The sequence below is a fragment of the Cordyceps javanica genome, chromosome 3, assembly GCF_051103115.1.
Source record: "Cordyceps javanica chromosome 3, complete sequence".
Classification (NCBI taxonomy): domain Eukaryota; kingdom Fungi; phylum Ascomycota; class Sordariomycetes; order Hypocreales; family Cordycipitaceae; genus Cordyceps; species Cordyceps javanica.
In genome coordinates this window covers 1,291,620-1,304,417 of record NC_139297.1, presented here as the reverse complement: position 1 = coordinate 1,304,417, position 12,798 = coordinate 1,291,620, and the positions used below count along the sequence as shown (strand labels likewise).

The 12,798-nt window shown below is 48.5% G+C and overlaps 7 protein-coding genes across 7 annotated transcripts; 2 read left to right on the top strand and 5 right to left on the bottom strand.

The window, feature by feature from the left end:
* Positions 1–5: 5 nt before the first annotated feature.
* V2A60_004627 (40S ribosomal protein eS1) lies at positions 6–1,002 on the bottom strand (the record flags this gene model as incomplete). The annotated part of the gene is made up of 5 exons (XM_083255944.1): positions 6–149; positions 204–705; positions 767–792; positions 853–937; positions 989–1,002. 5 exons carry the CDS (start codon positions 1,000–1,002, stop codon positions 6–8), a joined length of 771 nt encoding a protein of 256 aa, XP_083112070.1.
* A 755-nt stretch (positions 1,003–1,757) lies between these two features.
* On the bottom strand, positions 1,758–4,284 carry V2A60_004626 (GTP cyclohydrolase N terminal-domain-containing protein; the record flags this gene model as incomplete). The annotated part of the gene is made up of 14 exons (XM_083255943.1): positions 1,758–1,770; positions 1,828–1,897; positions 1,945–2,030; positions 2,164–2,326; positions 2,632–2,739; positions 2,798–2,840; positions 2,891–2,946; positions 3,010–3,049; positions 3,096–3,165; positions 3,216–3,253; positions 3,311–3,354; positions 3,410–3,549; positions 3,598–3,663; positions 4,028–4,284. The coding sequence occupies 14 exons, from the start codon at positions 4,282–4,284 to the stop codon at positions 1,758–1,760; spliced, it is 1,194 nt and encodes a 397-aa protein (XP_083112069.1).
* A 784-nt stretch (positions 4,285–5,068) lies between these two features.
* Positions 5,069–5,628, top strand: V2A60_004625 (transcription elongation factor Elf1 like-domain-containing protein; the record flags this gene model as incomplete). The annotated part of the gene is made up of 4 exons (XM_083255942.1): positions 5,069–5,113; positions 5,167–5,305; positions 5,364–5,411; positions 5,468–5,628. 4 exons carry the CDS (start codon positions 5,069–5,071, stop codon positions 5,626–5,628), a joined length of 393 nt encoding a protein of 130 aa, XP_083112068.1.
* A 91-nt stretch (positions 5,629–5,719) lies between these two features.
* On the bottom strand, positions 5,720–6,715 carry V2A60_004624 (uracil phosphoribosyltransferase; the record flags this gene model as incomplete). The annotated part of the gene is made up of 5 exons (XM_083255941.1): positions 5,720–5,771; positions 5,837–5,853; positions 5,910–6,064; positions 6,131–6,489; positions 6,561–6,715. 5 exons carry the CDS (start codon positions 6,713–6,715, stop codon positions 5,720–5,722), a joined length of 738 nt encoding a protein of 245 aa, XP_083112067.1.
* A 993-nt stretch (positions 6,716–7,708) lies between these two features.
* On the top strand, positions 7,709–8,640 carry V2A60_004623 (inosine triphosphate pyrophosphatase-like protein; the record flags this gene model as incomplete). Its single annotated transcript, XM_083255940.1, has 6 exons — positions 7,709–7,876; positions 7,956–8,029; positions 8,095–8,239; positions 8,303–8,339; positions 8,395–8,428; positions 8,538–8,640. 6 exons carry the CDS (start codon positions 7,709–7,711, stop codon positions 8,638–8,640), a joined length of 561 nt encoding a protein of 186 aa, XP_083112066.1.
* A 20-nt stretch (positions 8,641–8,660) lies between these two features.
* Positions 8,661–9,445, bottom strand: V2A60_004622 (peptidase family C78-domain-containing protein; the record flags this gene model as incomplete). Its single annotated transcript, XM_083255939.1, has 5 exons — positions 8,661–8,685; positions 8,740–8,938; positions 8,985–9,139; positions 9,196–9,227; positions 9,284–9,445. 5 exons carry the CDS (start codon positions 9,443–9,445, stop codon positions 8,661–8,663), a joined length of 573 nt encoding a protein of 190 aa, XP_083112065.1.
* Positions 9,446–10,300: 855 nt separating this feature from the next.
* V2A60_004621 (serine--tRNA ligase SES1) lies at positions 10,301–12,034 on the bottom strand (the record flags this gene model as incomplete). Its single annotated transcript, XM_083255938.1, has 7 exons — positions 10,301–10,441; positions 10,498–10,866; positions 10,920–11,010; positions 11,067–11,485; positions 11,545–11,706; positions 11,772–11,842; positions 11,902–12,034. 7 exons carry the CDS (start codon positions 12,032–12,034, stop codon positions 10,301–10,303), a joined length of 1,386 nt encoding a protein of 461 aa, XP_083112064.1.
* Between the last annotated feature and the right edge of the window lie 764 nt (positions 12,035–12,798).

Here is a 12,798-nt window from a genome sequence, read left to right as displayed (position 1 = left end):
CCCTTTCAAACCTCCTCAAGAACACGCTCCTTGAACTCGCGCTCGACCTTTTGGCCCTGATCATCCGTTCCCGACTCGCCATGAAGAGCCATCAGAGCACCCAAGTCGAACTTGGGAGCCTTCAAGAGCTTAACCTTGCGGATGTGTACCTAAATCTTGTTTAGTACTGCAATGAGACGGCATAATTGGGAAGGCCAACATACGTTCTGCAGAGGATAGATGCCCTGGGTAGCCTTCTCGATCTCGCGGCCAATGACCTCCGGAATCAGCTTCGAGGTGAGTTGGGTGAGAGTGCAGGTGGAAGCCTCGCGCTGAATGATATCAGTCATCTTGCGACGGATGGCGCGGATTTGCGACGAAGCGGCATAAGTCGTCTTCTTGATCTGATTCTGGCGGCGCTTGGTGAAGCCAATGGCGAAAAGACGGATGAGGTAGTCATCGGTGGTTTTGACGGTGATATTGGCCTCAATGAGGGACTGCCACTTGCGGACAAGAGAGCGGAGCTTGTCGGATGTGAAGTCGAGACCATGGAAGTTCGTCAGGCAGCTCTTGCCCTGGACCTCGTCAATGCGAAGGCGAATTTTGCGGAACGAGTGATCCTCATCCTTCTGGAGATCAGCAAGGGAAACCTCGACGATACGCCCCTTCAACGCATCGTTTGCGTTCTTCAGACCGGTGGTACGGTTAACGAGAGTCTTGCCGACACTATCAATGTATTAGTTACAGCTGTATCGTTGGTGTCGGTCGCGCCGCCGGCAAAACTCACTCTCTGACGTTGAAAGGGTTAGGGGCCTATATCGTGTTCATTAGCCTCGACTGCGACAAGCTTCGCACCGTGGAAGAATCTCTTACCTTGATAGAGTACCAATCTTTGCGGGAGAAGGGGTCGACGGTCTTCTTCTTGAGGCCCTTCTTGCCTTTGGAGAGTCTCTTGTTCCTGTATCTATTAGCAAGTCAAATGACAGAGGATGAGTCCAGGATTCCATACTTTCCAACGGCCATGATTGCTGGCAAATGTAATTAACAATTGGAGGAATCAAAGATGCAGACGATGGGATGGAGGGGGTTAATAATTTCAATTTCTTGTGTGCACCAGTTTAGGCCTAAGCGAGTCCACAAAAAAATGAAGTCGGGAACCTGTTTATCCGGACCCACTAGGTTTTTTGTAAAAAAAAAAAAGATTCAATCTTGTGTGCATCACGTGATTCGTTTCTCTAGCCTTGTTCACACAAGCAAGGCATCATTACTTACTTACTACTCAGTAGGAGGTACTGACTGGCAGTTGGCAGCCTGGGCAAGAACCACCGCGGTCCACTAATCTGCCCGCTGCGTCTTTAATGAAACGGACGCCAACTCCAGCAGCCGCGCATGGACTTTCAAGCTGACGCAACCTTTCAAGTCAAGTTTCGCAGAGAACACAATTACTCGAACGACTGTTTATGACCGCAATGCGCTCACTACACTGTGGCTGCATTTTCTGGTACATATTACCTTGCTTTTCTCACATCTCGCCTGTGTGGTAGCTTATTCGAGCGTTTGTCCAGTTATTCCGATTACCTAAAAACCTAGATACTTTCTATCACATAATCTGTTCGGATGCAGGTAATCCAGCAATGCTCAGAGATATGCATTGTCGCATGTCCATATCCTTCATACAGAAAGTGAATTACCCTCATGACTGCGGCGGCGTGACCCCAGCGGCATGAGCACACCCATGCCGCTGCCCTGCGTCAAAAGTTTTAAATTCGCTGAGGCCATTAGTGGTCAATGCTACGCCTTTTGGTTAGCATCAGTTGGCACATATCAATCAGCGAAGCTGGAACTCACTCTTCCCACATCCTGCCTTGAACAGATTGAAGCTCTTCTGATGTCAGGCGTTTTCCAGCAGTAAAGTATCCTGTGACTTATTAGTGCTATATTTTGCGCATCTGCATCATCACCCACCAGCTGTGATCTTGGCATCAATCTCTACACGCGAATCTGCAGGGATCAGCTCTTCAGGTAGCTCGACTCTCTCGTGAATGGGGATTCTACCGTATCGATTAGTACCGCTGTCTACTGGAGATTGATGGGAAGGAATACCCTTGACCAACGATAGCATCGTGCTTCATGCTGTAACTGCTCAATATGCAACTCAGATGTAACGATAGTGCTTTAACTCACTTGCTCATGCTCAGCATGCGATCGATTTTCTTGATACCCAGCCAGTGCAGAATATCGGGCATGAGCGCCTGAAACCTCATATCCTTGACACCGGCAATGTTCTCGGTGCGCGTAAAGTAATCCGAGGCCCGATCAGCTCCGCGCTTGCGGGCATTGTATACCACTGGGCGAGTCAGTGAATAGACCGACTCTGAGGGTCTGGTACAATCTATCTTACAATACTGCACAGTGCGTCAATAGAACTTCACCAATAGTAAGTAGGACATGGCATGTACGTACCTTTGTCACCTCGCCAAGCGCTCTTCCTTCTTTTCTGAAATATATGACGACGCCGCTACCCCCGTTCTGGGCTTCTTTCACGGCCTCTTCTATGCCAAAGATTAGGTATGGCCGGCATGTACAGATATCTGATCCGAAAACGTCGCTTCCGTTGCACTGTACTCAGATCACTAGTTATTTCAAGCATACGCTCAGTACTTTCGAGTAACCGTACCTCATCATGAATTCGTAGTGACAGACGGACAGACTCATCTGACATTTTGCTAGGGTCGCCAAAACAGTAAACGGTGAGACCTCCTTGATACACTGTTAGCGTATCATCTTCTTCCCGATACCTTTGTGGGAAGCCACAAACCTATTGGCGGGAGAAACACCTTGATGTCGCCACGAGTGATTAACTGAATGTTGTGAGTATGATAATGTAGGCCTGGGGAGCTCAACTACTTGCCTCGGGATAGCTACCCCCGGTATGCTCGAACAGTGAACGGCGCAGAGTTGCTTCGTCTAACAGGCGATACAGTCAGATAAAGAAGGACCATGAACGAGAGAAGACATAACGGCTCTTACCAATTCCAAATCGCTCAGCAACACCTGGGAGAAACCAAACCTGCGAAATATGAGCCTAGATCGGACCCTGTGGACACAGCACGTACCGGTTCTACCGCAAACTTGGTCACGGCCAACTCCCCTTGCTTATTCAAGCAAACCTTTCCATCAGGGACACTAAATCTAATCAGAGCTGTCGTCGTTCTCGATGTTCTATTCTCACACACAGTCTACCGGATCGCACGCTATCTTCCAACTCGGGAAGCTGTTTAAATGCCAAAATCAGTAACAGCAGCCTCATCCTTCGTATTTCAGAACTGACCTTCATATGTGCTTTCGTTATGGCAATGGTTGGTCGTAAATCAACTGTACATATATTAGAAAGTGTCATTGCGTGTTCCCTCCGGGTGTCCAAGTATACTATTTTCTTTTTGCATGATGTCCTGATACTGCCAGGGCGTAAGATGGCCCCAGGGATCCATGGCTACGATTTTGTTCTTGTCACCCCATTGAGGAAATGGCCCGATGTTTGCCGCGGGTTCGGTATTGGTATAGTCGGGTCTATTTCCTTCGTCAGACGAATCTTGCAGCGCTGCGATCAAGCTTTACCTATGGTCGGTATTGAGCTCTTTGCTGGCAACCGCAAGTGCGTAGTACACAGAGTAAGAGCCGCCGCTGCGATACTCTGTCAGTGTTGCAGGTCATAGCAGTGCTGAGGACATAACTTACTGTGCTGTAGGGCTTGTCAGTCATAGAGTATGTCGAACTGCTTAGGGAAAGGATATACTTGCCTCCAACAGCTGCGAGGCTCGACGGATGGTTAGTTTTTCGGCCTTACTGATACAGTGCAAATGGCAGAAAACGAACCGTTTCTCCGGCGTATGGTACTCGGAAGTCGGGAAACAACGACGGGTCCTCGCTTCACGGGGTCCGCGTTTCCCCAATCCAGAGTAATTGGGTCTATACCAATCTGCTTTGGATAGGTACTGGCCTGATGAGCTTTCCGTAAAGGAGGTACCATTAAGCAAGAGAAGCATACGTGAGCACGATGCGGGATGTGAAGCCCGACTTTTGAGATGACGACGAAGAATTCTGCGCGTCGGGACATGCCCTGCCAGTATCATCATCCTGGGTTGTTGGATCTCGCTGAAGTGTCGCAGGTGCAGTTGAACTATGCTGTTGCTGCAAACCAACGGCTGCTGTCAGTGTTTCAACAGCGGCAGTTAGCTGAGATTGCGCATTTCGAAGCTCGTTTAGTGAGTTAACAATATTCTGGTCGTCGCCAGAGTGTGTCATTGTAGCTTTTGATGGCCAATGGGCTTGATCGGTTTCTCGCAATACCTCAATGGAGAGCAAGCGGTACAAATCACGCGTGCAAGTAGGAGAAGGGAGCTTCGTTGAATGTGTTGTGATCGAGAAGAGGGGAAGAGAGGGGTTACAGGTCTTCTTACTGCACAGTCAACATGCCTTAAATAAAAGGTCGGTCGGGTCGAATGCGCCACGCCAGGTGACCACCACTAAGCTACTGAGTACCTAAGTAGGTTAGTAGTCAACAGATCGGCCAATCAAGCAACCAGTCCCCAGATAACCGATATCAGCTCAATGACCACACATTCCCGCACACAAGTTCCCGAGTGAACTCAGCGGCTTTGAAGCTTAAGAATCTCGTGTACACTTGCTAATAGCGAGAATTGTGTTTTAAACTGCCTCGCTGGTGCTTTTGTGCGTTCGCATGCGGTACATCTAAGTACGATTTAGAGTCGATCAAGCTGTCAGTACCTATAGTAGCGGTGGGGATTTTAAGTACTTCATCCCCGCCCGCGGGGTACCCAGTTGTCAGAGTAGCTCAGGTACCGGCCACAAATGGAGAAGTATCTTCCCCACTCAAGGTCGATTCTGATAGTGGTTGAACACCCCGCCAGTCATGCAATATGCGGGCTTTGATAAGATATGCAACTAACGGGTATGCACAGGTAGGAGGCATGCGCGTGTCATCGCACTGTGCAGATGCAGAACACCACCTTCGAGGCGCAAGTCACGCCGGATAGCACAGGATCAGTCAGTAGGTGATGCAATCAGGATGGGCAAGCGCAAGTCATCATCAAAGCCAATGGGCCCCAAGAAGGCATGAAATTCCCCGCAAGCATGTTCACGAGAACCCCGTTCTAACTACAACAGGCCGATCCGCTTCCTACCACGTTTACGTGCTTATTCTGCAATCACGAGAAGTCGGTCACTGTGAAACTCGATCGAAAGGCCGGTGTTGGCCAATTGGACTGCCGCATCTGTGGCCAGAAATTCCAGTGCGCCGTGAACTGTATGTCAGAACTCGTTGCAAGATTTTACGACTACTTGCTGATGACTATGCTTGGTAGACCTCTCGGCCGCGGTGGACGTGTACGGAGAGTGGGTAGATGCCGCTGGTATGACCGTTCCCGAATCCGCAATATCCCCTACGTGCTAATCAAATGCATTATAGAGGCTGTCGCGAAAGAAGACAGCGCTCGCGCCAGCTATGCTGGCACGGCGAGAGCGGCGACCTCGCGGCGAGATCGAGAGGTAGAAAATGCGGCAAGCGACCGTGACGGATCTCATCGATACGGCGGCGATGGTACAGTAGCAGACGACGAGGACGATTGAGCCATCGGATATGCTCCCGCAAATTCGCGTTCTTATACCCCAAACTGAGCAGTAGAACATATGACCCTGGCGCTTCGCAGGTCACTCCTAACTACATGGTATAGAAGCGGTCACCAAAGTCGCCCAGGCCGGGAACGATGTAGCTAAGGAGAAAATGTCAGCACTGGTTTAACAATTGTTTAGACAAAAGCGCTGCATTCAGGCATACTTTTTCTCGTCCAACCCCTACGTGCTCTGGTCAGCATTTGTTTTGAGGCATGATAACACTCATAGATACAAACCTCATCAATGAATGCCGTCACCACTTTCAGCTGCGGGAACTTCTTCACGAAGTTGTTGATACCTTCGGGGCTGGCGATCAAATTGAGGAATAGGATTCTGTCCTCCGGCACACCCTTCGCTTTCAGAACCTGAACAGCCATGATTGCCGAACCACCTTGCAATAATTAGCCGGTTTTATGCCCTTGGACCTTACTTCATAATGACAGTGCTTCTATCCTACCTGTTGCAAACATGGGATCAAGAAGCATGACCCATCGATCGGCAATGTCCTCGGGCAACTTGTCATAAAATAGCTTGGGTTGTGCGGTGTCTTCATCACGCTGAATAAGAATCTTGCCGATACGAACCGACCGACAGCAGTCTCTTAAGCCTTGCTCCATTGCTTCGCCAGCTCTCATAATAGAAACGCCACAAATCTTTCCCTGAAACATGAGCCCGTTGTAGATACGGCCGACAGGTGTAGTGATGTCGTGTTCTATCACTGGCAGATGGTTCAGGCCTTCCTCAACTAGCAAACGTATAATGCGATTCGAGTAGAATATGAAGTCTGCACGATCCGTTGCCTTATTCCGAATGATACTATTTCCGTCCGCTGCGTCAGAGAATATCCAAATGGTTTTGCACAAACAGTTGCATATGTAGCTACTCACGACAGAAGAGCAATCAACTGGGGCGTTTGTGGCAGGACATGGACATTCTCGAATGGAACCTCTACGGACAGCGTTGCCTTGAGGCTTTGCGCCTTCCTCTCGTAAGTCTCGACGACGTCCTTTGCCGTCGTATGCTGCGTCTGGCTGCTCTCCATTTTCAATCGCTGTATAGTCGTAGGACGTGTGATATGTTAGTGCGATTGGTGAGGTCCTGTGGTTGGATGGTTGAGGGGCAACAAACTCACTGCGAAGGATTGCTTGGTGGGTGGACGCACTTGACGTTTTCCATGCCCCGCCTGTTGGACATGGAAGCAACACTTGCCAGAGGAATTGCTCCTACTTTATTTTCCAGAAGTACAAGAGTTTTACCGCAGGGGTAAATAAATTTGCTAGGTGTGCAGACTACAAGATATCTATTATTTAAACACCAAGGTCTTTGTCAAGTGGGCGTGTGTATATTGTTTTTCGAACTATTTCACGAAAACTAGTACCGGAATATACTCCTGAAACTTTGACTAGTACTTTCAGCTAAATAGTAATTTTTGCTTGCTCCGGCACTTGTGTCTCTGGACATCAGGTGTGTTTGGGGCTCTTTTTTTTTTTTTTCCTTACCAGCTAGCCCAAGCAAATGTCGTCGCCAGTGAGCGTCTTTTTTTTTTTTAAACAGAAACCCTGTTGAAAGTCCTTCGACGTGTACAACAGGAAAAGAGAAATTAAGCTGCTGTAACGCAACCAGACAATAATTCAGCTTATACTCCCTCTGTTCTCCTCATTTGCCTTCAGAAAATTTTTCTCATGAAGTATAGTAAGTTTTATTCCCAGCCCCGAGCGACCTGCGGCCTTTTTTTTCTTTTTCTTTTTCTTTTCGTACGTCTTCTGAACGCGCGACAAAGTCAGGGTGGGCCTGCATGGCACACTTTTTGCAAAGTTGTCTCCTTTCTCAGAGATCTAAGTACTTTGGCCCTCATAGCCGGTTTTGTTGCTTACCATTCATTAGATGACATTTTTGTAGCTCCAGCGACCTTCACAGAAAACGGTTCCGCTGCGTCCCTACTTACCACCTCAATAGCCTCACCAGCCTCGAAACTTGAGTGTTCCTTCCTGACCCTTCATTGCTGATGATACAGGACTGGGTAGTCAATTCTGAAATGGCACCCTATGTAAATTTTATCACCGGCAATGCCAATAAATTGCACGAGGTGAAAGCTATTCTCGAGCCCGAGATTGAAGTACGAAGTCAAGCCATTGACTTGGAGGAGGTGCAAGGTTCCGTGGAGGAAGTAACCTTGTCAAAATGTCGGAGAGCCGCGGATCTCGTGAGTTGCTAGCTGGCTGAGCTTATGTCGCAATGCCATACACTTGCGAATGCCAATGTTGACAGGCCTTACTGGGTAGATCGATGGGCCGGTGTTAGTGGAGGACACCGCTCTATGTTTCAACGCATTGGGTGGCCTGCCCGGCGTTTACATGTAGGCGATCTCCTTCTCCATCTCTGATCATCTTACAGCGAGCTGCATTGACAATATACTCCCAGCAAGTGGTTTCTAGCAACCATTGGTCTTCAAGGCCTCAACAATCTCTTAGCTGCCTATTCAGACAAATCAGCTGATGCCATCTGCACTTTCGGCTACTCAGAGGGCAGAGGGAAAACACCGATTCTATTCCAGGGCCGTTGTCAGGTAAGTGGCTGCCGACATCTACTGATTCTTCTTTATATATAATGACACTTCATCTTGGTGTAGGGCAAAATTGTCCCTGCACGCGGATCCACGCGGTTTGGTATGGCAAGATATATACATATATATACAAGGCTATCTGCTGACACTCAATTCAGGCTGGGACCCCATTTTTGAGCATGAGAGCAAGACGTGAGTATACACCTGCTGCTACTGGTCAGATCATTTGCCACTCGTGGGCACTGTAGGCCAAAGGTCAACTCATGCAATGGCGTGCTCCTGGCTAACATGCTAATACCAGATTTGCTGAAATGAAGCCTGAGGAGAAGAACCAGATTTCTCATCGAGCTATGGCGCTCAGCAAGCTGCGGGAGCACTTCAAAAAGCCTGCAGCTTCAGTTTGAAACGAGATTCAGTCGAGATATCAATCTTCTGCGCCGAGGGTGAGGCTGTTTTCATAAGTATTAGATGGCAAATTCCATACTTACACTATTGGCACATACTAAAGTAGCTCAAATGTATCGTATTTGCGCAATTTCTCAAATCGTAGGCGGTATGGTTCGAGTGTATCCTGCTTTCGTCTTTGTGAAAAGGCTTGGAGAGAATGTGTAGCATCCTGATAGCGATGTCCAGGATCGAAGATAAGTAAGTGCCTTTCATTCTGCACTGTCTTCTCGAGGCCAATGATAACCGATGAATGGCCTGTGCAGGTTGAGTATGAGTTCTCGTCCGTCAGCGTGCAACTCACCTGGGCGCTGGAAGTAGATGGGAGGCAACATTGTACTATGGACCTTGGTACCATCTTCCTCTATGCTAGGGCAAGAACGTTGAAAATATGAGTCAATATCGTCAACAACTTGTTCAAATGCTGGACGTTCCTTCGAATCTTGGAACCTCCGAGGGCTACACCTGGAATGTATTAGCTCTCGTCGCTTGATTACTGTCAACCCGCCTCTCACTTGATGTTCAGATTGGAGAAGAGTGCCTGGGCCTTAAGACTATTTAGTTGCGCTCAGGTACAAGGCGACTTCGAATGACTCTTCGTACCTCTTGTGTCCCGATGAATTTTCTGGTGCCTTTGATGCCGCCCGTCTCTTCGCGTCCTCTCGAGTTATAACCGTTATCCCAGGCGTCCTCTATTTGATCTTGTAGTTGAAATATGTTTGGCAAGCCCTCGGGGAAAACGCGCGGGCCAATTTCGGTTGCCATTATGAGGTGAGATATGAGCATCTGGATGTTACGATATCCACAGAAACTGCCTGGGTGCAGCTATCAGGTTCATGTCCTATATCCGGTGCATCAAAAGGTGGCGCATACCTTCATAGCGCAGCTTTGTGATACAAGCAACAGACGCGTGAGCCAAGTATGCCGACCTTGTTTGCCTGCTGTCATTCAAAACATCGTGTAATCTTTGAATCATTCCTACTTGTAGTTGTCAGACATCGTGACTAGTGAGAATTTTGTATGTAGTGATACATGCCTTCTTTGATATTGTCGCTGTGAGATAATAGATAATATCGGAGCCAGGAGGGCATCTGCTCCTCATGGGCAAACTTCCCGAGTTGCGCCTGGTGCGATAATAAGCACTACTGCTCCTTTTGATTTGTTATGTGATATCAAATACCTTTACCTCCAAATCTCGGAGAGTGTCGCCATGCGTTTGGCCACGACGACCACTGAGTCGATACAGCCGGCGCTTTGTTCGGACGATGATGCGACTCCAGGAAGCCGCAAAGCGCCTAGGCTGATCTGCTGGTGAAGGATTCATTGGGATTCGTAACAATAGGTAGAATGACAACTGGAACTTGCAGGTGATTGCTTACTCTGGTAATGCACCAGGTGACAGTATTTTATTTGCTTAGATATTCCAGGGTGCGCCAGGGAGCACGGCAAATTTGTAGTGGGGCATGTTGATGCGAAACAGGACAGAATTGCGCAACCAATAGACTTATTATAAAGGTGTACTCTGTAGAATAAGAAATGCCAAATGGATCTGCATGAAAAATTCTTTCTGTGATTGTCTAACTGTAACTGCGCAGTAACAACTTAATGCCCACAACTTTTCTAACTTCTGCTTATCTTCTTCTCTCGGTGCGGCAAGGTCTTCTGAATGCCAGTAGCATCCTTTGGCAGTTCACGCGCGAATGGAATGAACGTCGGGGCACCGGGGAGATATTTGCGAAGCGGTTCCGGAACGCGGAGACCCTGATCAGGTTAGTTAGTAGGATTCCGGCTGAATCGTAAAACAAAACCCGGCTTACCTCTTCGGTTTGGTAGTTCTCCAAGACACAGCAAAGTGTTCGTGTCGTGGCGCACAGGGTAGAGTTGAGACAGTGGACATATTTCTTCTTCAAATCTGTCTGAGTCTTGGCACCAAAACGAATATCTAGAGCACGGGACTGGTAATCAGTGCAGTTTGAGCAAGAAACCAATTCCTTGTATTCGCCCTGATGGGGAAACCAAGCCTCCAGATCGAACTTCTTCGCCGCAGCATTATTCAGTGCCCCGGAAACGATGGCGATCACCTGGTAGGGGAGTCCCAAAGATTGATAGAACTCTTCAGAAACGCCAATCATTTCGTCAAAAGCTTCCCAGGACTTTTCGGGGTCGGTAAGAACAAATTGCTCGACCTGTGTACCATTTAGCCGTAATTCACTTTGCTTTCGTCGCGGGAAAACGCCACCTTTTCGAATTGATGGACACGATAGATACCCCATGCATCCCTCCCATGAGAGCCAGCCTCTCGCCTATAGCAGGTGCTGTATCCAGCATACCTATGAATTGTGTTAGTAGATCATTGCAGGCACATGTGTTAGAAATATCGACATACTTGATGGGTAAATCTTTGGCGATGAGCCATTCATCAGCGTGGAAAGCCGAAATTGGCTGTTCAGAGGTCGCGATGAGATACTTGTCGTTCGTTTCGTCCCCATCGACGACCTTGTAGAGCTGCTCATCAAAATCGTCCAGCTGGGCAGTCTTCGCCATGTAGTCTTTCAACATGAACTGAGGGGCTTGTAGTGGGCAGTATCCCCGCTGAGAGAGAAACTCGAGGCCGTAATTGATGAGCGCTTGATTGAGAAACACGCCCCACTGCCGCAAGAAATAACCACGATGGCCGACGACCTTGACGCCGCGGTCTGGGTCGTAGCCATCGAGGCGAAGGAGCACTTCATGGTGGGAAAGTACGTCGCGTTTCTCGATAGCAACACCTTCCGGTGCCCACGTTCGTTGCACGGCGTTGTTGTCCTGGACAGGGGTATGATCAGTCGCCTAGTTTTGAGCTTAGATGTGTCATCGATCATTACCTCGTTGTTGCTCACGGGCACACTATCATCTACGATGTTTCCAATCATCTTGATTTTCGTCCGCAGCATCTTTTCCTTCTGTGCTGCAGACTCGATGGTAAGCTTTTTTTCCTTCTCAAATTCGATTTTCTGCTGCAGCAGATCGGTCGCATCTTCTTTTGCCTTCATTTCACAATGTGTCAGTGCTCTGAAATATCGAAAGCGCAGGATACGGCAGGCATATGCACCTTCTTCTTGGCTCCAATCAGCTTCTGCACCTCATTGATCTTGCTACTGATTTGCGTGGCACTGTACTGAGCTTGAGGATGGAAACCAGTCAGCAGGAGCTGCATCGTCAAAACTCATCCAAGGCCTTACTCTTCCGGTGGTCTTCGAATAGAGCAATAACTTCATCGACTACCCGTTCATCTGCGAACCGGCGGCGCTGTGACTCTCGGATGCGGTCCGGATTTCCCCCACGTTCCACAATAAAATCGTTGACGTCGAGCATATTTGCGTACTTGATCGATTCTATGATGTTGAGGAGTCTTGGTAGTATTGTTGCGGTTTACTCTGCAACGGGCTTGGGCAAGGTCAAAAAGAGTAACTGCTGTTTGCGAGGGCGAAATGGTAGATAATAAGTGGTACCCCTCTATGGTGGGGTTCTCTGCCCTGCCCCTCTGACTCAATGAGGTAGTACATCAGCCCAGGCGAGACGGCATTGAGTCACCTCACATGGAGGCGCCCTTGCACTTCCAGATGCTCCATTGCTGTTGAACATTGGCTTCAATAACAAGTGTTCTTCTTCAAGCTTGTAGCAGATTAATCGAATATTTTACTGGATTTAGCGAGCCGGTATTCCGTGGCCCGCCGAGCACGACCTCGGCGGGCACAGTTCGGATCAGGATATAATCTCTTCGGATCATGTGCGGAGAACCTGAAATTCTAGATAGTGTAGAAGATCACCCGAGTGAAAATACATCTATGCCACAGTGATCATCCCGTGTACTATATGATACATGAGCTTCTCTAGGTAGGTGGCCTGCCACATCGATCCTAAAGCTGCCGAGTTTGCTCATATCAAAGGCCGCGAAATCTGCTGTAAAGGTGGATGATCTCACATGACCAGGCAGTTGCTTTTCTGTGGCGCTTCCCCAGGGTTTTGCGATTTCTCGATTTGTTCTATTAAAATTTCGAAGGCGCGTTCCACATTTTCGTTATATCGGGCGCTCGCTTCGGTCCAGCCGCATTGTAGCTTTTCGGAGAGTTTCTTTC